The 20,394-nt window shown below is 52.3% G+C and overlaps 1 protein-coding gene across 1 annotated transcript in view; it reads right to left on the minus strand.

Annotated features, from left to right (window-relative positions):
* CDH23 (cadherin related 23) overlaps window positions 1-20,394 on the minus strand; it is a 334,982-nt gene that overhangs the window by 78,067 nt on the left and 236,521 nt on the right. The window contains exons 14-23 of the mRNA XM_054174778.1: window positions 16,334-16,398; window positions 15,309-15,546; window positions 14,190-14,295; window positions 12,644-12,771; window positions 8,893-8,965; window positions 8,497-8,613; window positions 6,677-6,789; window positions 4,313-4,420; window positions 2,276-2,465; window positions 80-225 (exon numbers count right to left, since the gene is read on the minus strand). Of these exons, the coding sequence (XP_054030753.1) occupies window positions 80-225; window positions 2,276-2,465; window positions 4,313-4,420; window positions 6,677-6,789; window positions 8,497-8,613; window positions 8,893-8,965; window positions 12,644-12,771; window positions 14,190-14,295; window positions 15,309-15,546; window positions 16,334-16,398 (1,284 nt within the window). The remainder of the gene's footprint in view (window positions 1-79; window positions 226-2,275; window positions 2,466-4,312; window positions 4,421-6,676; window positions 6,790-8,496; window positions 8,614-8,892; window positions 8,966-12,643; window positions 12,772-14,189; window positions 14,296-15,308; window positions 15,547-16,333; window positions 16,399-20,394) is intronic.

Below are 20,394 nucleotides of genomic sequence, written 5' to 3' on the forward strand. Positions count from 1 at the left end.
GCATGGGTAGCCTGCTTTGCAGAGGTGACAGCTATCGACAGCAGCAGCTGCCCGTGTGGTGGCAATGGGACCTGCTCACCTGGAAGACGGAGGAGCCTGCAGGAAGGCCCTCAGCGATCTCAGCCACGAAGGGCAGGTTTTGGAAGGTGGGGTCGTTGTCATTCAGGTCCAGCAGGTTGACAAAAACCGTGGCGCTGCTGGTAGCTCGCAAGGGTGGCCGCCCGCCTGCGGAGCCCAGGAACAGGGGGCTCAAGGTTAATGCCTTGAGCTGTTCCTACCCTTTTTCCCTATGGAGAAGCCCTCCCCCCAGATGCAGAAAGTGGTGTAGGATGGGGCTGCCCCTGGGAATATTGACTTGTGTCATGCAGCTGCAAAACAAGAGCAACACCAATCTGTCCTTATCTCTGTCTCTGTGGCAGGACAGATGAGACAGTGGCCTTAGCACTGTGCAGAGGTGATGCCAAGACAGAAGGGGACAAAGGGAAGGTTATATAGAAACAGAATCATTTTGGTTGGAAAAGACCCTGAAGATCACTAAGTCCAACTGGTAAGCCAGCCAGGTCACAGAATCACAGAACACTAGGGGTTGGAAGGGACCTTGAAAGATCATCCAGCCCAACCCCCTTGCCAGGGCAGAATCACCCAGAGTAGGTCACACAGGAATGTGTCCAGATAGGTTTTTAATGTATCCAGAGAAGGAGACTCCACAACCTCTCTGGGCAGTCTGTTCCAGTGTTCTGTCACCATCACAGTAAGAAAGTTTTTCCTTATGTTCACATGGTACCTTCTGCACACCAGCTTGCACCCACTGCCCCTTGTCCTGTCACTGGACATCACTGAGCAGAGCCTGGCTCTGTCATCCTGACACTGCCCTTCACATCTTTATAAACATGAATGAGGGCCCCCCTAAAGCTTCTCCAAGCTAAAGAGCCTCATCTCCCTCAGTCTCTTCTCCTATGGGAGATGCTCCACTCCTTTCAGCATCTTAGTGGCTTTGCACTGGACTCTTTCAAGCAGTTCCTTGAGGCACTTCTTGAGCCAAGGGGCCCAGAACTGGACACAATATTCCAGATGTGGCCTCACCAGGGCAGAGTAGAGGGGGAGGAGAACCTCTCTTTGACCACTCTCCTAATACAGTGAACAGTACTCCCATTTAAATTTCCAAGTCTTTCCAATCCTGTGTGGGGTGTTTTCATTTACTCCCTTGGGGAGGGGTAAAGAGCATCAGTCCACCCCCTAAAAACCCAAAACACAACTCAACATGTGAAAACCAGCATGAAGGGAAAGCTGGTGTGGGGAGGGTGATGTCCACACAGCCTGAGCCCCAGCAGCTTATAGCCATGGTGGAGCAAGACAAACTACTCTGCCCTGGTGAGACCACACCTGGAATATTGCATCCAATTTTAGGCTCCCCAGTTAAGGAGGGACAGGGATCTGCTGGAGAGAGTCCAATGGAGAGCTACCAAGATGATTGAGGGACTGGAGCACAGCCCTGTGAGGAGAGGCTGAGAGCCCTGGGGCTGCTTAGTCTTGAGAAGACTGAGAAGGGATTTAATAAATGTCTATAAATATCTGAGGACTGAGAATCAAGAAGAAGGGGACAGGCTCTGCTCACTTGCACCCTGGGATAGGGCAAGGGGCAATGGATAGAAACTACAGCACAGGAGGCTCCACCTCAATATGAGAAGGAACTTCTTCACTGTGGGGGTCACAGAGCACTGGCACAGGCTGCCCAGAGAGGTTGTGGAGGCTCCTTCTCTGGAGACTTCCAAGCCCCATCTGGATGTGTTCCTGTGTGACCCGTGCTAGATTCTATGCTCTGGCAGGGGGGCTTGGACTCAAGGATCTTCAGAGGTCCTTTCCAACTCTTAACATTCTATGATCCTGTGAAGAGCCCTGCTTGACTCTTTGCCTTGCTGACCACCCCATGGCTCTCCTTGTCCTGCCTGGGAGGCAAGTCTTGCCCTCAAGCATCTCCTGCCTTCACACACCCTTGGGATGTGGCCAGGAAAGGCACAAGGGCAGGCTTCACACCACTGGAGTGGCAGCCAGTATTTAGGGCAGGAAGGCTCTCTGGAGTTTTAGGAATCCTCATCACCCAGCTTGCAGGTGAAGTCGGATGGGCAGGGAGCAGGTGGGAAGCGATGCTGCCTGTGCTGGATTCTATGGTCCTGCTCTGGCAGGGGGTTTGGATTCGGTAATCTCCAGAGGTCCCTTCCAACCCCTAACATCCTGTGATGGTGGCAAAGAGGAGCAGGGTAGAGGTGGGGCTTACAGTCGGTGACCGACACCACGATCCTCCGCATGAGCTGCGCCTCCTGGGCGTTGGGGTTCTCGCGGTCCAGGAGGACGCCGGTGGTGCGGATCTTGCCCGTGGTGCTGTTGATGCTGTAGAACTTGTTGGGAGGTCTGATGCTGTACACCACTGTGCCGTTCTCCCCCAGGTCTGGGTCGATGGCCACCACCTGCCGTGGAGATACAGCAAAAATTAAAGCACAAGGACAGGAGTTGCCTCGTGGGGTGAGGCCCTCTGGAGATTCATCAGCGTCTAATAGTGAGGCTGAGCTCACACAGCAGCGTGACCAGCAGGATGAGGGAGGTGATTCTCCCCTTCCAACTCTGCTCTCATGAGAACTGGAGTACTGCATCCAGTTCTGCTGTCCCCAGCTTAAGAAGGACATTGAACTGCTGGAGCAGGTCCAGAGGAGGGATGATCAGAGGGTTGGAGAACTTCTCCTATGGGGAAAGGCTGAGGGAGCTGGGGCTGTTCAGCCTGCAGAAGAGAAGGCTTCAGGGAGACAGCTCTTACAGTACCTCAAGCAGGACCTACAAAAAGCTGGGGGGGGACTTTTTACAAGTGTTTGTAGTGATAGGATGAGAGGGAATGGATTGAAGCTTGAGGAGGGCAGATTTAGACTGGAGATTAAGAAGAAATTCCTCACTCTGAGGGCAGGGATACACTGGAACAGGTTGTCCATGGAGGTTGTGGATGCTCCTTCCCTGCATGTGTTCAAGGCCAGGCAGGATGAGGCTTTGAGCAATATGATCTAGCAGAAGGTGTCGCTGCCCATAGGGGGTGTGTGTGTGTGGGTGGAATTAGATGATCTTTAAGGTCCCTCCCAATCTGAACCATTCTATGAAGCTATGAAGCTTCCATAACAGGCTGCCTCACAGCAGCAGCAGCAGCAGCAAGCAGCAAGCAGCTCTTCCTTCCTCCACACAGCTGTATATTTTCATGATACTTGCAGGGGTTTTGTACTCTCGAGACCTCCGCCAAGGTGCTAAATCTCACCCAAATTGGCCTGCGAGCCCGGGAGGCAACGGCACGACAAGAGAGACACAAGCACGCAGCAATCAGATGGGCTTCTCTCCCTTGAAATAAATCCAGCTAGAAAACAGGCACCCTCCAGAAAGAGAAGAATAAATGGCACCAAGAGGCAGGCGGAGGAGCTTCAGCCGCGCGTCGGAAGCGCTCCCCTCACCAGACGCTCTGTGATTTGTTGCTCTCCCTGTGACATTTTTAATTACAGGGGCTGTTGACATTAAAAAACAACAAAACCCCAACCACAACCCCAACTTCATTACTCTCATAACTTCTCCAGCCCCTGCTGCTTGTCCTGCAGCTGAATTTACGTCGTGGGGGTGACGTGGTAATTATTTCCCCAGCAACTAATTGGGATGTCAAAAGCAAAGACGACTTCAAGCAGGCACCGAGCAATGGGGCTGGTGCCACATGGGAGGGAGAAAACCAGCCCTGGCTATGCTGCCAGGCCTTTCTTTTCCCCCCTCCTCCACTCCTTTTCTTTTTTCCACCTTCCTCCTCATGTGATTTTTGTGGATTCTCTTCGCTTTCCCCTCATTTATTTTCCGTTCCGTGCCCGTCATTTTTCTCCTGGTGTGATGGAGTACAAGCCTCCCTCTCTCCTTTCTCTTTTATTTCACCAGGAGGACTTGAAAGACTGTAAATCAATGTCTTTCAGAGAGGTCCTTGAAGGAGGTCGCAGGCGAGGCTAAGAGAAGGAGAATCTGGCCAAAGCCCACACAGTCTTGAGAGACGAAAACAGATTCCAGCAGAAAGGAGAAACGCCTGGGGGTGGGCAGCAGTGAGGAGGTTCAGGAGCAACCTTTAAAACCTTTTGAGAGATGGTGCTTGACTAGAGGTGATTAGGAGGCAAACATCCATTAGGAGGAAGCTGTTTAGGAGGTGGCACTGGTTCAGAGGTGGCTCCCTGGCTCCAGCCAAGTGGGTGACAGCCTCACTGGGTGAAAGGAAGAGGCCTTTAGCAGGACAGCTGCCTCGCCTTGCACGTACCGTGGTGACGTCCGAGTTGGGGGGGGTCATTTCCACCAGGTTAATGAAGTATGGCTCATCCTTCCACGTGGGATAGTTGTCATTGATGTCCAGCAGTGTGATGTTCACCTAAGGGAGAGTAAGCAAGCACCTCTGCATCAGGATGGCAATGTCCTCCCAGATCTACAGCAGCACCAAGTACCCAATGCATGTTCAAGTCTCTTCAAAGAGGGTAGGTTTAGACTGGCTATGAGGAAGAAATTATGTACTGTGAGGGTGAAGAGGCACTGGAACAGGGCCCCCAGAGAGGTTGTGTATGCTACATGCCTGGAAGTGTTCAAGGCCAGGTTGGATGGGTCCTTGAGCAACTTGCCCTAGTGGAAAATACCTCCAGCAATGGCAAGGGGTATGGCACCAGATGATCTTTGAGGTATCTTCTAACCCTATTCTATGTCACTGTGATCTTCACAGCCAAGGCTCCTTGGGTGGTGGGACACTGGAACAAATTGCCCAACCTGGCTGTAGCCAGGTGGGGGTTGGTCTCTTCTAGGTGGCCAGCACCAGAACAAGAGGAGCTGTGCCAAGGGAGGTTTAGGTTGGATGTTAGGAAGTTCTTCATAGAAAGAGAGATTGGCCATTGGAATGTGCTGCCCAGGGAGGTGGTGGAGTCACCATCACTGGAGGTGCTTAGAAAGAGAACAGATGAGGTGCTTGGTGCCATGATTTAGTTGATTAGATGGTGTTGGACTTGATCTCAAAGGTCTTTTCCAACCTGGTCTATTCTATTCTATTCTATTCTATTCTATTCTATTCTATTCTATTCTATTCTATTCTATTCTGTTCTGTTCTAGGCCAGGTTGGATGGGGTCTTGAGCAACGTGGGCTAGGGGAAGGTGTCTCTGCCCACAGCAGGGGGGTTGGAAGTAGATAATTCTCAAGGCCCCTTCTAGCCCAAACCATTCTATGATTCTGTGATGTCTGATCATGGTTTGGCTCATGTGCAGTTATTACCTTGCAGGTAAAATAAGCAGAGGGACACAAGGTGTGCTTTAATGAATTGCTTCACTGGGGTGAGGGATGCAAACTGGTGCCCGGGGGAAATGCTGCAGTTCAAGGGAAAGGGAGTGGAAGAGCAAGGAGGAGACCTGGCACCTGCTACTCCCACGGTAAGGTGTCTCAGTGGAGCGTCTCCTGAGGTCTACTCTGCTCCCAAGTAATCATGCTGAGCTGCTGGTGCCACCCCGTGGTAGAAGAGGCAAATCTGGACAACACAGTCCCTAGAGGATGTGTCCCCAGGCACAAGCCAAGATGTCTTTCTGGTCCCTGGTGGAAGGTTGGTGTCCTGTCCATCACCCAAGGGTCTCCTTGCTAACGAAAGCAGACAAACCTAATCAGCCACCCACTCCTCTCCAGGTTTTAGTACTTTTTAGGAACCATGATGAATTTTTTATTTCCTAATTCCAATCTCTGTTGCAAAAGCCTTGGTTTGCCTTCCAATAAAGCTATTAGGAGAGCATCCTCTCATCTGGAGCCCCCAGGGGGAGCCCAGCATCCAACAGGCCATGCTGTTGCCTGGCCAAGGCCACCATGAGGGCTCTGGGAGGCCACATAGGGAGGTTCTACATGGATCATACACCTTCTGATGACCCACAGCACAATTAATTTAGGGATCTCCCCAGCACAACCACAATATTCCTCCACATTGCCCTCTGTTGTGTGGAACACCTCTCCTGCGACCCAAGGAGCACGGCAGGAGAAAAGCACCCAAATGTTAAGAAACGTTCACATCAGCATGGTGCCATGAGCAATGGGAGGTGGATCCCTGGTATTTCCAAAGGCTTTGACAAACCCTTTGCAAGCAACAAGTCTGCCTGAGGTTTACAAAGTAGAGTTCAACCTGCAGAACAAGGGCCTGCATCTCCACCGGAAACTTCTGAGGAGCCCAAGCATCACAAACCGGTTGGAAACCCTTGATCCAGGCAGGATGTGAATAGCAGTCATCAGGAACAACTAAGCATGCCTGCAGGCTCTCCAACTAAGCATTTTCTCAAGAGGCATGAACAAAGGGAGCCGTGCTGGGGGCGGAATAGGAACCCATTACCGCCTTGTATGGAGAGCTGGACTGCACAAAGCTCTGGAAGGTCAAGTGGCTCCTGGCTGAATGGTCTGCCAGAAAAAAAAAGAGAAGCCTCATTTAAAGGCCTACACAGCCTGGGGATTGTCATTCCACAAGGGCTCTGAGCAGTGGGGGCAGACTTCACCAAGAGCTCTTTACCTGTTCACACAGCTGAAGGGCAATGCTGCTAGCACTGGGAATGGCAGCATGGGGGCCTGGGTAGGCGCTGGTGGCTGCAGGAGGTGGGACTTGCTCCTCCAGACACTCACCATAGCAATGCCTGTCTTCTGGTGGTGGCCCACACCTCCATCCACCGCCCGCACGATCAGGATGTACTCGGATTTGGCCTCCCGGTCCAGCAAAGACGTTGTGGTGATTTCTCCTGCAGCCAGAGGAGAAGAGAAGAGTTAGAGACAGTATAGTATAGTGTAATACAGTATAGTATAGTATAGTATAGTATAGGATAGGATAGGATAGGATAGGATAGGATAGGATAGGATAGGATAGGATAGAATAGAATAGAATAGAATAGAATAGAATAGAATAGAATAGAATAGAGTAGAGTAGAGTAGAGTAGAGTAGAGTAGAGTAGAGTAGAGTAGAGTAGAGTAGAGTAGAATTAACCAGGTTGGAAGAGACCTCAAAGATCTTCGAATCCAACCTATCACCCAGCACCATCTAATCAACTAAACCATGGCACCAAGCACGCCATCAAGTCTCCTCCTAAGCACCTCCAGTGATGGTGACTCCACCACCTCCCTGGGCAGCACATTCCAATGGCCAATCTCTCTCTCTATGAAGAATTTCTTCCTAACATCCAGCTTAATCCTTCCCTGGCGCAGTTTGAGTCTGTGTCCTCTTGTTCTGGTGCTGGTTGCCTGGGAGAAGAGACCAACCTCCACCTGGCTACAACCTCCCTTCAGGGAGTTGGAGAGAGCAAGAAGGTCTCTCCTGAGCCTCCTCTTCTCCAGGCTAAGCAACCCCAGCTCCCTCAGCCTCTCCTCACAGGGCTGTGCTCCAAACCCCTCCCCAGCTTTATTGCCCTTCTCGGGACACCTTCCAGCATCTCAACATCTGTTGTAAGGTGAAGAGGGGTACAGGTTTATAAAAGGGACACTGGTGCTGGAGTGAGTGCAGAGGAGGCCAGGGAACTGGGGAAGGGCCTGGAGAATAAATCTGATGAAGTGTGACTGAAGGAGCTGGGGATGGTTAGTTTGGAAAAGAGGAGGCTGAGACCTCATGGCTCTCTACAGCTACCTGAAAGGAGGTTGTGGAGAGGCTGGTGCTGGTCTCTTCTCACAGGTAATTAATGATAGAACAAGAGAGAATAGCCTTCAGCTGCAACGGGGTAGGTTCAGACTGGACATTAGGAAGAAGTTCTCCACAGCAAGAGTGGTCAGGCACTGAAATGTGCTGCCCAGGGAGGTGGTGGAGTCACCAACCCTGGAGGTGTTTAAAGGTGGTTTGGATGTGGTGCTTGGGGATATGGTTTAGGGGTGAGTCTGGTAGAGTAGGGTTATCAGTTGGACTTGGTGATCCTGAGGGTCTTTTCCAACCTGAATGCTTCTGTGGTTCTGTGAAAATCACAGGCAGCATCCTTCACAAACAGACCCTTTCTTCTGATTCAGTTTCAAACCTGATGGAGCCTGGAAGGATCACAGCCTTACAGCAAGCTCCTGCAAACTTTGTGTTGTGTCTTCCTGTGGGAACTCAAGTAACAATGTCCCATGATCACTCCAGCCCATAGTGAGCCAAAAAGGATGCCAAAAGGGGAAAGCAGGCAGCAGCTCCTTGGCTAATGTAAGCTCTTGCAGCCAAAGCCTTTTGTCCAATCTTGTTCCCACCAGGAGCTGAGCTTCCACTGATGTCTCTGCCCAGGCTCTCTCTCATGGTGACCAAGGGAGTGCTTGGTGACTAAAATCCAGTGATTCTCTTAAATGTTTCACCTGAGCAGGCTGCTTGGGGCAGAGGAGGGATGAGTATGTAAGGGAGTGGTGGTGAAAGAGGAAAAATGGTGGAGAAGAAAAGTTGGGGATCTTCAGGGGAGGGAACTGAAAAGAGAAGAGGGAGAGTGTGTACAGAGGCTCACCTGAGCGAGCATTGATCCGAAAGTGCGAGGAGCCCTCCAGGGAGTAGATGATTGACTCCTGCCCGTACTCCCTGGACCGGTCCAAGTCTGTGGCATTGAGAAACAGCACTGTGGCTCCTTGGGGGAAGCAGAAACGAGGGATGGGATGAAGTATATGCAACCTGGAGCAGCTTTACCCAACTGCTGTGTCCCTCCACACCACTCCTGCAGGTCACTTGGCCAAGAGGACCTCTCACCTGCGTGCACAGTGGGGCCCAGCCCCCAAACCCCATGGCTATGAAACTCTGCCAGGTGGCTGGCTCTTGTCTTCCCAACAAGCCATCACCTATTTTGGCTGTAAGATCCCCAGGGAATCCTTCTGCTACCTCGGGGAAGGTGTAGGACCATGCTCCATACCTGCCATGATGTCCTCCATGATGGCTATGACATAGGAGGCTTTGCTGAATGTGGGGGGGTTGTCATTTTCATCCTGAAGCAAAGAGAAGGTCAAGAAGCTGGTTGGGAAGAAGGCAAAACAGTCAAAGAGCTGCAAAAATCTGGTGTGGGAGGTGCTCCTGGCCAGCTGCATCTCAAGACTTGATCAGCTCAAGGCATCAATGTGGGTAAGATGGCCTCAGGAGTAAGGCACAGGTGGTCTGAGTACATGGCTTCACTACAGAGGCAGCAGTGGGAGAGGTAAGTTGGTTGTCAGGGACTTTGCTGAACCATAAAAGGAGGGCAATGCTGAATATCTCATCATATAGCATCCTGGGCAGTGTGCAATAGGTGAGGAACCACTACTACCCTCAGAGCTGCTCCTGCCTCCACCACAAGCCCTGAGAAGATTCAAGACACCACATAAAGCACATCAGCATCATGCACAGACCCACTTCTCCATCTTGCAGCAGTCTCACACACGGCTTAGTCCTCTGGGTCAGCATGACCGCAAGGTGAGCCCACAGACCGGTTTGGCCAGGGAAGCTGTTGAGCTTTGTGTGCCTTTGTTGAAGGGGAAGAATGCTGGGGCAGGGTTTGGGGGGGTTGCAGGGAGAGCAGTTACAGCATTTTCTGGGGGGAAGCTGGTTTGCATGCCAAGAGGCTCCCCCCCCAAGCCTCTATATGCCAAGTGAGTACAGCTGATGTGGTCAAACCAGGCAGAAGCAACTGTTTGGAACATCCCTCAGAAGAGATTTTGGACCAGTTTAAAGCTCCCCCAGGGTGGCTTTAAATGCTGTTTAAACAATGTTAAGAACCTGCTTCAAATGGACCAAGCCTGATCACCTACAGAGGGAAGGATGGAGCTTCCAGGACATTAAAACACCGTTACAGACTTTGCTGCTTCCCTGGGGCTGCTCCGGAGATGTTCTCTACCTGGAGACCGCTGATGGACCTGCAGGCTCAGCTGCTCCTGCAGCCACCAAACTTGATATTTGAGGCAATTTCACGTGCCAACGGTGCCCATCGTACTGCAATTAAATTACCATCCTCTGCTCTCCTTGCTGGAAGCAGGTGGTCTTTAATCAGCCTTTGCATCACTCAGTTTTCACTGCTCCTCCTCCGAGGGTAATGAAGAAATTGCCGGCTGCCGGAGGTGCTGCCCTCAACATCCCTCCTTCTCCTCAGAGTGGAGCTGGGGTCATCATCCCAGGACAAACCCAGGGGAGCTGGGCAAGTTAAAGGTGAAGGAAATGCAGAGACTGGGTGTGCATCTACATGCCACCTGCAGCCAGACCCAGGTGAGCTGTGCCATGGTCCAGGTTGGGTGGACGCAAGCCAGAGCAGCTGCCACATTGTTTCGTTAGCGGTCCTGAGCTCATCAGGCCGTGCTCAGCACCACCAAAGCCCTGCAAGCTGGCTCCTGGGGAGGCTGGGGCTTGCTTCTGGCTGGCTTTCCATCTGGCCAGAGCTGGCATGCACCAGGCTGCAGCACAATGTGTGGCTTTTCTACTTCAGAAGGACGCTGTCCATTTCAGCCATGGGAACTTCAAAACTCCCTGATGCAAACCTTCCCAAATGAAACTGTGTCAAGCCAGGGCAGGTTTAGGCTTGATATTAGGAAACATTTCTGGTCAGGCTTTGGAACAAGCTGCCCACGGAGGTAGTGGAGTCTCCATCCCTGGAGGTGTTCAGGAAAAGTTTGCACTTGGGGACACAATTTAATGGCCATGGTGGTGTTAGGCTGAGTGTTGGACTCAAGGATCTGAGAGGTCTCTCCCAACCAAAATAAGTCTAACATGTGTCTTCTGCTCCCACTGGGGAGGACATCCAGCTAATCAGCATCCCTTACCCTCATTCTTCCTCCCTACACCCTCATCCTCAGCCAGCCTTCCTATCATCAGCAGGGATGTTGAGAATCACAGGTAAAATCCCAGATCATTTTGGTTGGAAGAGACCCTTAAGACCCAACACTAACCCAACCAACCCTTAACCCAACCCCACCAGGCCCCCACTAAACCGTCTCCCTCAGCACCACATCTACGCAGCTTTGAAATCCCTCCAGGGATGGGGACTCCACCACTTCTCTGAGCAAAAACATGCTCACACACACAGAGAGATGCTCACACTGGGCACGTAACCCTTTTTTCTCCAGACACAGGCAGCTGTAAGTCGCTGGCTCATGGCCCCGAACTGGGCGGCAGTGGCGGCGGTGGCGGCAGGGCACGAGCTGGGAGCTTATTAGCGGTGATAGTTCCCCGGATCCCGGCGTGGAGCGTGCTGTTAGTTCTGATTCAGCAGCTCCCTCTACAAAAGCTTATTGTCCCCTAATGGGAAATCTACAAGGCGAGTTTGACTTCTTTATTAAAACCCAACAACCAAAGGATGGGGGGAAAAAAAAATCACCTCCCTTCACGCTCGCTTCTTGTGCTGCCTTTTCATGGCTCAAGTACCGTCATGAAATGCTTCCTCCTCATTTTCTTTCTATTTCCTGCCTTTCCCTCCCCCCACCCCCCCCTCTTTTCTTTCCAGTTGAGAGAAAAGCCTTTTGGTTGAGAGTGGGAAAAGTGACAGCTACTTAAACCCCACCAGTGTACAGACTCACCCTGGAGGAGATGATCCACTGAAGCGTGGTCTTTAGAAAGAGGTGGGAAAGTTCAGCGTGGGAAGGATGTATTTAGCCACCACTAACTCTCCCAGCACTGCCTTGCTCCCCCCCCCCCCCCCCCAAGCATGGTGAAGAAGCTAGAGGAGAAGCACGCTCACAGAACATCATTCCCATCCTACAGCACCAGGGACTTCATCTTCTTCACCTTCCTCGACTGACACTGCTGCCAGCCCAGCTCAGATCCCATCACCGCAAGACTGACGGATTATCAAGCAAACTGTCTCCATCGTTGATACCTCCCTCCAGACACCCTCGGAACCACAGTGTGCCTCAAAGTGACAACCCGATCTAATCTTCCCAAGGAACGCTGTGAAGCCTTCCCTCTCCCAGCAGCCACCCCTCTGTGAGGGGATTTGAACCTCTGCTGGTGCGTGAGGTGTACAGGGAAGGCAAGGGTCCAGCTGGGACAGCTGGTGTTGGGAAGATAAATAAGCAACTGCCAGTGACTGATTCAGGGACCGATAATCTCCAATGCTACAAGTGCTAGCATGCAGCCCAAGCTCTCTCTCTTCTACATCTGAGCTGCAGTGAGCACCTCTGCCTATGGACATGGAAAGCACTCTGGGCAGGAGTTCCCAGAGAGGTGAGAGAAGGGCTCACTGGGGGCTCAGTCAACCTCCTCAGTCAAAAACCAGGGCAGAAGGTAGTTCTCCACCTGATCCTCAGCTCTGCTTCTCACCCCATGGTGAGCTGGGGCTCCTGCTATGTTTTTTTTCCAGTGAATTTCTTGTGCACTATGCACAGCTGAGAAGAGGAAGGAGGTGCATGGGGGGCAGGAGATCCTGTTTGAGCTTCTCTGTAGTGACACCCTTTCAGAGGGAGTCTCACCTTTGGTCACTCAGACCTTAGCCAGTGCCAGGGGCAACACTTCTTTAACCAATGTGCATGAGACATTAGGTACATGAGACACACATGACTCACATGTACATAGATCAGACACACCTGGCTGCAATCCATGCATACACGTGCATGGGGCAGGAGGGTCTTGCTGGGTCATTGATGAATTAGTGGCACTGCTGAGGAATACTTGCCAGGGAACACATGGCAGGGTCAGCAGGTACTTACAAACACCTCGATGGTGACAGGGACAGTGCTGTTGAGTGGTGGGTTGCCAGCATCCTTGGCCATCACTGTCAGGTAAATAACCCCATTGGCCACCTGCTCGTAGTCCAGGGGGTGGTTCACGCTGATCACTGAAAGGAGGCAAGGCAGGGCAGTCAGAGCGGCTTCCACGCACTGAGCAGGGTGGCAGGCAGGCTCCAGCGGTGGCCCAATCTACACACTGAGTCCCCAAGGCCAACTGTGCCTGCTCAAGGTGCCAGTGCCTTGAAAAGTAATGGGTGCTGAGCATTACTGATCTCCTTGCATGGCATAACCCAGAGTGAGCTGTGCACCCAAGGAAGCATGGCTCTGCAGCAGCAGCAGAGAATGGTTTTGGTTGGAAGAAACCTTTAGCGTCGTCAGGTTCAAGCATTAACCCACTACTGCTAGGTCACCTCTAAACCATGTCCCTCAGCACCATGTCTACATGGCTTTTGAGTCCCTCCAGAGATGGAGACCCCACCACTGCCCTGGGCAGCCTGTTCCAGGCCTTGACAACCCTTTCAGGGGAGAAATTTTTTCTAATGTCCAACTTAAACCTCTCCTGGTGCAACTTCCAGCCATTTACCACTTGCCCTAGAGCTTGTTCCTTGGGAGAAGAGGCTAACTCTACCCCACTCCAGCCTCTGTTCATAGAATCATAGAATTGTTAAGGTTGGAAGGGACCTCAAGGTACAGGGTTGGATGGAACCCCAAGAATCATCTAATTCCAACCCCCTGCCATGCCCAGGGACACCTCACACTACAGCAGGTTGCTCACAGCCACCTCCAGCCTGGCTGCAAAAACCTGCAGGCAGGAGGCTTCCACCACCTCCCTGGGCAACCTGTGCCAGTCTCTCACCACTCTCATGGGGAACAACTTCTTCCTAACATCCAATCTCAAACAACCCATTTCTATTTTTATTCCACCCCCCGCAGTCCTATCACTCCCTGACATCCTCAAAAGTCCCTCCCCAGCTTTCTTGGAGCCCCCTTCAGATCCTGGATGGCCATAAGAAGGTCTCCTCAGAGCTTTCTCTTCTGCAGACTGAACAGCCCCAACTCTCTCAGTCTGTCTTCACAGGAGAGGATCTCCAGCCCTCTGATCATCCTTGTGGCCATTCTCTGGACACATTCCAGCACTTCCAGATCCTTCCTGTAATAGGGGCAGCAAGAAGGTCTCCCTTCAGTTCCCTCAGCTTCTCCTCACCAGACCTGTTCTTCAGACCCTTCACCAGCTTCATTGCCCTTCTCTGGACCTGCTCCAGCACCTCAATGTCCTTCTTGCAGTGAGGGGCCAAAAACTGAACGCAGTATTTGAGGTACAGCCTCACCAGTGCCCAGTACAGGGGGACAATCCCTGCCCTAGTCCTGCTGGCCACACTATTGCTGGTGCACGCCATCATGCCCCAAGTTGCCTCATTGCCAGCAGCAGGGAGGAGAATCACTGCTGTCATGACTGCTTGCAGGAGGGTGAGCACAGCCTGCTACTGTTCTTCAGGGGCACTGTGGGCCTGGGACCAGTGCTTACCTCCATACCCTTCTGACACTGTGATGTCAAAGTACTCAAGGAAGGCAGATGCATGCACGATGCTGTACGTGATCTGGTTGTTTGGGGGGGAGTCTTCATCAGATGCCTAAGGCATGAGAAGAGAGGGTTAATGAGCACAGAAGGTGTGCTGGTGAGTGCAATGGGAGGGATACAGCGGGATGGGAGTTGCAAGCTGGGCCCAAGGAGAGTGGAAACACCGTGGAAGAAGATGGGGTCCTTAAGGGGTCTGCAAAGCAGCCCTCCCATCCTGCCTTCCAGGGAGGACCTGCTGGACCCCTCTGTCCTCTCTCCCTGCAGCACTCATCCAGCCTGGTTCCATGGAGGGAAATCCATGGGGTTCATATCATAGCAAAGTTTATTCTTGTGCTGAAGAAGCAAACAATCTTTTCTCCACAGCACAAGGCTTCATCAACAACAAACATCCCTTCCCCTCAGTGCCTGCTGACATTGCTGGGCAGAGCAAGGTGACATGGAGGCAGCTCCTGTGGCCTGGGAAAAAGCCTCAGGTCCTGGGGACTTCACAGCATCACAATACATTACAGGTTGGAAGGAACTTCAAGATATCATTTAGCCCAACCCCTGCCAAACCAGGATCACTTAGGGTAGTCTGCACAGGAATGCATCCAGGTGGGTTTGGAAAGTCTCCAGAGAAGGAGACTCCACAACCTCTCTGAGCAGCCTGTTCCAGGGCTCTGTCACCCTCACTGCAAAGAAGTTTCTCCTCATGTTGAGGTGAAATCTTCTATTGTTCAAGCTTGAACCCGTTGTTTCTTGTCTTATCACTGTGCATCACCCCAAAGAGCTTGGCCCTCTCCACTTGACCCCCACCCCTCAGCTATTGATAGACATTGATCAGATCCCCTCTCAGCTTTCTCTTCTCCAGACTGAACAGGGCTCTCAGTCTCTTCATAAGGGAGATGGCTCAAGTCCCCTAATCATCTTTTTCCTTACAGAAGGAGAGGAGGAGGAGGGAAGCAGCACCACACCCAGTCAAAGCAGGAAGTGTTTGGAGGAGGAGCAGTGGCAGCAGGGGCGCACAGGGACCTAACCTGCTCCCACCACACCTCCCCGAGCGGAAGAGCCACTCCAGCCACTCACCCGCAGCCTGACCACCTGGGTGACAGAGGGCTCGTTCTCCCTCAGGGCCCCCAGGTATGCCTCCTTCTGGAAGGTGGGGACGTTGTCATTGACGTCAAGGACGTTGACGCGGACGCGGCCGGTGGTCTCCTCCCCGCCGCCGTCCCGGGCAATGACGGTCAGGGTGTAGCGCTGCGTGGTCTCGAAGTCCAGCCGAGCCGTCAGGAGGATGACGCCCGTGTCCTTGTCCAGAGAGAAGCTGAGGGGACAGGAAAGGAGAGGTGAGAGCCACGGTGACCACATGCTGGAGATGGGGTGGCAGCACAGATTCACAGTAGTATCACAGTATCACAAAGATTGGAAGAGACCCCAAGGATCATCGAGTCCAACCTGTCTCCACAGACCTCATGACCTCACCAAGTGCCACATCCAATCCCCTCCTGAACACCTCCAGGGATGAGGACTCCACCACCTCCCTGGGCAGCACATTCCAATGGCCAATCTCTCTTTCTATAAAGAACTTCTTCCTAACATCCAGCCTAAACCTCCCCTGGCACAGCTGTGTCCTCTTGTTCTGGTGCTGGTTGCCTGGGAGAAGAGACCAACCCCCACCTGGCTACAGCCTCCCTTCAGGGAGTTATAGACAGCAAGAAGGTCACCCCTGAGCCTCCTCTTCTCCAGGCTAAGCAACCCCAGCTCCCTCAGCCTCTCCTCACAAGGCTGTGCTCCAGACCCCTCCCCAGCTTTGTTGCCCTTCTCTGGATACCTTCCAGCATCTCAACATCTTTCCTAATCTGAGGGGCCCAGAACTGGACACAGGACTCAAGGTGTGGCCTAACCAATGCTGAGTCCAGGGGCACAATGGCCTCCCTGCTCCTGCTGGCCACACTATTTGTGATGCAGGCCAGGCTGCCATTGGTCTTCTTGGCCACCTGGGTTTCTGTAGGGTGTCTCACAGATAGCACATACCAATGTCCTTAGTTGCCATGTGGCTTCTTAGAGAGGTTGGAGGGGGAATTTGAAGACAGTGGCTCTGTCACACTTACTGGTCAGGGTCATCACTGAAGAAGTAATTGACTTTCCCATATATGCCCACATCGTTGTCTGTTGCCTGGAAAAAGAAAAGTTAATTAGTAAACGAAGGTATTTATGGCCAATGTTGCATTACACACACCAGGGAATCCAGTGGGCTGGCACCAGCATTGGCACCAAGCTGGCACCAGCAGGGAACTGGTGAGCTATGAAAGGCTACAGGGGTGGTGAGGGAGCTCAGGCATCTCTTCAGGTACTGGAAGGTACATCCTGGAGGTACTGGAAGGCTGCTGTAAGATCTTCCTTCAGCCTTCTCTTCTCCAAGCAGAACAACCCCAGCTCTCTCAGCCTGTCACCATAGGAGAGGTGTTCCAGCCCTCCGAGCATCTTTTTGGCCCTTATCTGGACCCAATCCATCAGGTTCACATCCTTCTTGTGTTGAGGGTCCTAGAGCTAGACACAGTGCTCCAGGTGAGGTCTTACCAGAGCAGAGCAGAGCGGCAGAATCACCACTCTTGACCTGCTGGGCCATACTGCTTTTGCTGCCACCCAGGATGCCATTGACCTGCTGGGCTGCAAGTACACATTGTCGTCTCGTGTCCAGCTTCTCATCCACTGCAGAGCTGCTCTCTATCACATCCTCCCCTAGTCTACATTAATAAGGGGGCTTGTCCCTACACAGGTGCAGAACCTTGCACTTGTCCTTGTTAAACCTCAAGAAGCTCACCTGGGCCCACTTCTCCAGGTCCACTCAGCTGGGTGTCATCTGCACACTCGCTGCAGGTGCACCCTATCCCACTGTCTATATCATTGCACCTCCTGGGGACGGAACACGCTGGAGGTCCACCACTGGAATGAAGACTTTGGAGATGCTATGGTGTGGATGGGCAGCCCTGGCTCCCAGCCAAGCTGCTGCCAGCAGCAGGACTGCCAGCTGCTGAAGCTGGAGCAGGCTGGTCACAGCTAAGCAACCAGCACCTTCAGGGGAAGGTGTGGGATATTCAGCACGTCAGCTCTGGAGGAGCAAGGCAAGATTGATGTATGTTTTAAAGTCTTTCCTCTAATGAGTATATTAAATATGCATGAGAGGCAGCAGGGAAAAAAACCAAAAAGAAAGAGCAGAAAATTTCATTTTTAGGTGAGGAGAGTGGAATGCAAGCCCCCAGATATCTTTCTTTTCCCTTCTCCCCCAGTATATTTTCTAAATGGAATCTTGTCTGGATTCCTTAGACACCAACAGGCCTGTGAAAAAAAGCAGGGTCAAAGACACATTTTATGTCCACACCCCAGCAAAAGGCTGTATTTTAGGACTGGCATGGAACACAACCCCTTCCTGAAACCTTTCTGATTTATTGATGGCCTTGATTACCCTTGAGAGCAGAGTGGGAACACATTAAATGCCTTTACCCCCTGTGTGCTGCTTACCTGCCACACCACAGGGTGGCAGAGGGGCAAAGGTAGGAAGATTAGCCTCAGTTAATTCATTCCTCCCCCCCCCTCCCCCCCCCCAAAAAAAGGCTTCCCTAGCTCAGGTGATAAACTCCTGCTACTCTTCACCAGCTGAAGGGTGTGCTGATGGAGCCAACATTTCAGACCTACTGATTCTCCCCATTTTCCTCTCCACTGCTAAGATGCAATTTACTTTTCCTGTGCATGGCAATTGCATTTAGCAAAATGGAACAAACCTGCCAAAAAATGCCTGGAGAGATGCCCAGAGAGCAAGCAGCACCTGCTCCTGGAGGGCCAAGCCCCCTCTGGGGTGCATCTTGCTCCTTAGAGGACACCAAGGAGAACACCTAAGAAGCAGCTCCATCCCAGAGGAGGTGGCTTAATCTACCCTCTGCCACTCCAGCTTCTCTCAGTAAATTATACTGGTATTAGTCCACCATCCTAACAACTGCCATCAGCCCAGGTGGCTGCAAATCGTGGTGGCAAACCTCCAAAGATCGTCTGGGACTGGCCAACAAGGGCCTTGGGTCCTCTTTCCCCAAAATCTTTGAGCATTCTCAGCATCGCCTGGTGTGAGCCAGCCCTGGACCTCCCAGTCAGGTTTTTTTCCCAGTCATTACTTCTGTGACCACAACCTCTGTGAGCCCCTAGCTGCCATTAATCCCTAAGTGGCTGGTGCCAAAGCAGACCCTGGAAAGGCATTTTCCATGCCTCTGGATGGGCTGGTGATGAGATCATGATTTAGAGGGGGCCTGACAGTGCCACAAAACATGGGCAAGACTAATTCCCTTCATTTGGCCCCATACAATTGCACTTGTAAGTGCTTATTGTGGTGACAGACAACGCTGGGAAAGTGCAATTTTCTTCTGCCAGGGGGAAAAAAAAATAAAATATATATATATATAGGGAAGGAGGAAGGTTAAAAGAAGGTGAGCACAGAGCTGCTTGGTGTGGGAGGTGGTGGAGCCTTGGGGAGCGGAGCCTGCACCCCATGCCGCAGTGGTGCCGGACCAGCCAAAACTGATGGGAGGGCAAAGGCAGGATGCTGGTGAGCTTAACTGTGCCCTGTACACACCACCTCACCAAATGGCCTCATTAATTACCCTGATTTGCACCAGGGGGGAGCTGGGAGGTGATGTCTTCTTGCTGGCTTTTCTGGCAAATGACCATCATGGCCATAATGCAGGGCAGCAGAGCAGCTTACCCGAGCGTGACAGCGAAGATACCAAAAAAAACCCCAAAGGCTGCACTCTCAGTTGTGGAGAGGTCCCTTCCAACTCCTGCCACTCTCTCATTCTGTGCTCTGTGCTCATTTCTGCACTACCAAATGCTTTCCTTCTGAGGGCAAAAAGGATGCTTGGATGCTCAAACTCCCCAGGAGGCAATGTGAACCCCCTTTGCACAGCAGCCCCCCCCCGGGGTCTCCCAAATCCCTTTTGCCGTCCCTGGGTGCCAGCTGTTTCCCCAGGGCTCACCCCCCTGACTGACTCTTTTCCCCACCTCAGCACACAGGCATCCATCCCCACAGCCGGTGGGAGGGAAGGCATCTGGCTGGAAGTTTCCTGGGGTTCCACCTGGAGAAGCAATCAAATGGCTTTTACGGCTGCTCCTCTCCTGCCCGGAATATTAAAGCAGGATTTGCCCACTGGAGCCTGCAAAAGGGCAGGATGAAAACGCAGGTCCACATCTGTACTTTTATGAGCTGTCACCAGCACAGCCCACATCTAGAAAAAAAACCCACCACATTTGCACTGCTAAACTCCGGGAGGAGGAGGAGGAGGAGGCCTGGATAACCCAAAGGATTAATTTACTGACCCGCAGCATGGCGTGTGCAGCCAGCACGTGAATCTCAGGCAGGCAAAAATAGCCCTGACCCAGCTCTCTACCCATCTGCATCCCTCAAGCACTAATATTTTGGATGTGTCCCTTCTGCCCCACCGAGGGCCACAGTGTCCATCCTTCCCCGCCGGCTGGTGGGTCAGCAGAGCCGGAGACAGGAGCGAGGAGCCGGCGATTGGTTCTGCTCCCCTGGGCAAATCTGCAGGAAAGGGCATGTCGTCCAATTTGTTCAGGAAACAATAGCAGTGTTTGACATGTCATCAGGATTGATGGAGCAGAAATTTACATGGGAGACTTCGGTTTTAAACAGCTCCACGGAGCTCCGCCGGTAATGGTTTCGACATTCATCATCCGCCAAACCCCACTCCACGACTCCTTAAACTGCCCGAGATTAACTCTGCTCACTGCAGCTTCAGGCAGCGTGGCAGGAGGAGTGAGGAAGAGCTCAAAGTGACAAGAAAAGCCTTTCAGCACAGCACAGATCCCCCCTCCCAAGCCCCCAGGATGGCAGCCTCTCCCCCAAACCCACTGGGCAGAGATATGCAGCCAGAGGTTAGTTGCAGGAATGAGCAAAGCACGCTGGAAGGACAGCTGATTGCTGTCTGGGTGGGATGGGCTGCCCTGTCCTGCCTGAGGATGGCTCTGCTGGCACCAAGGGATCCATATCCTTCCCACCTTTCCATCTGTGTGGGGCTGCCAGAATGAGCCTCAGCTCTCTTTGCTCTTCTTTTGCCCTCTTTGTTTTCCTTCCCCTACCTTGCACACAGAAACCAGGAAATAAAAATTG

The sequence above is a fragment of the Dryobates pubescens genome, chromosome 30 (assembly GCF_014839835.1).
Source record: "Dryobates pubescens isolate bDryPub1 chromosome 30, bDryPub1.pri, whole genome shotgun sequence".
Lineage (NCBI taxonomy): Eukaryota > Metazoa > Chordata > Aves > Piciformes > Picidae > Dryobates > Dryobates pubescens.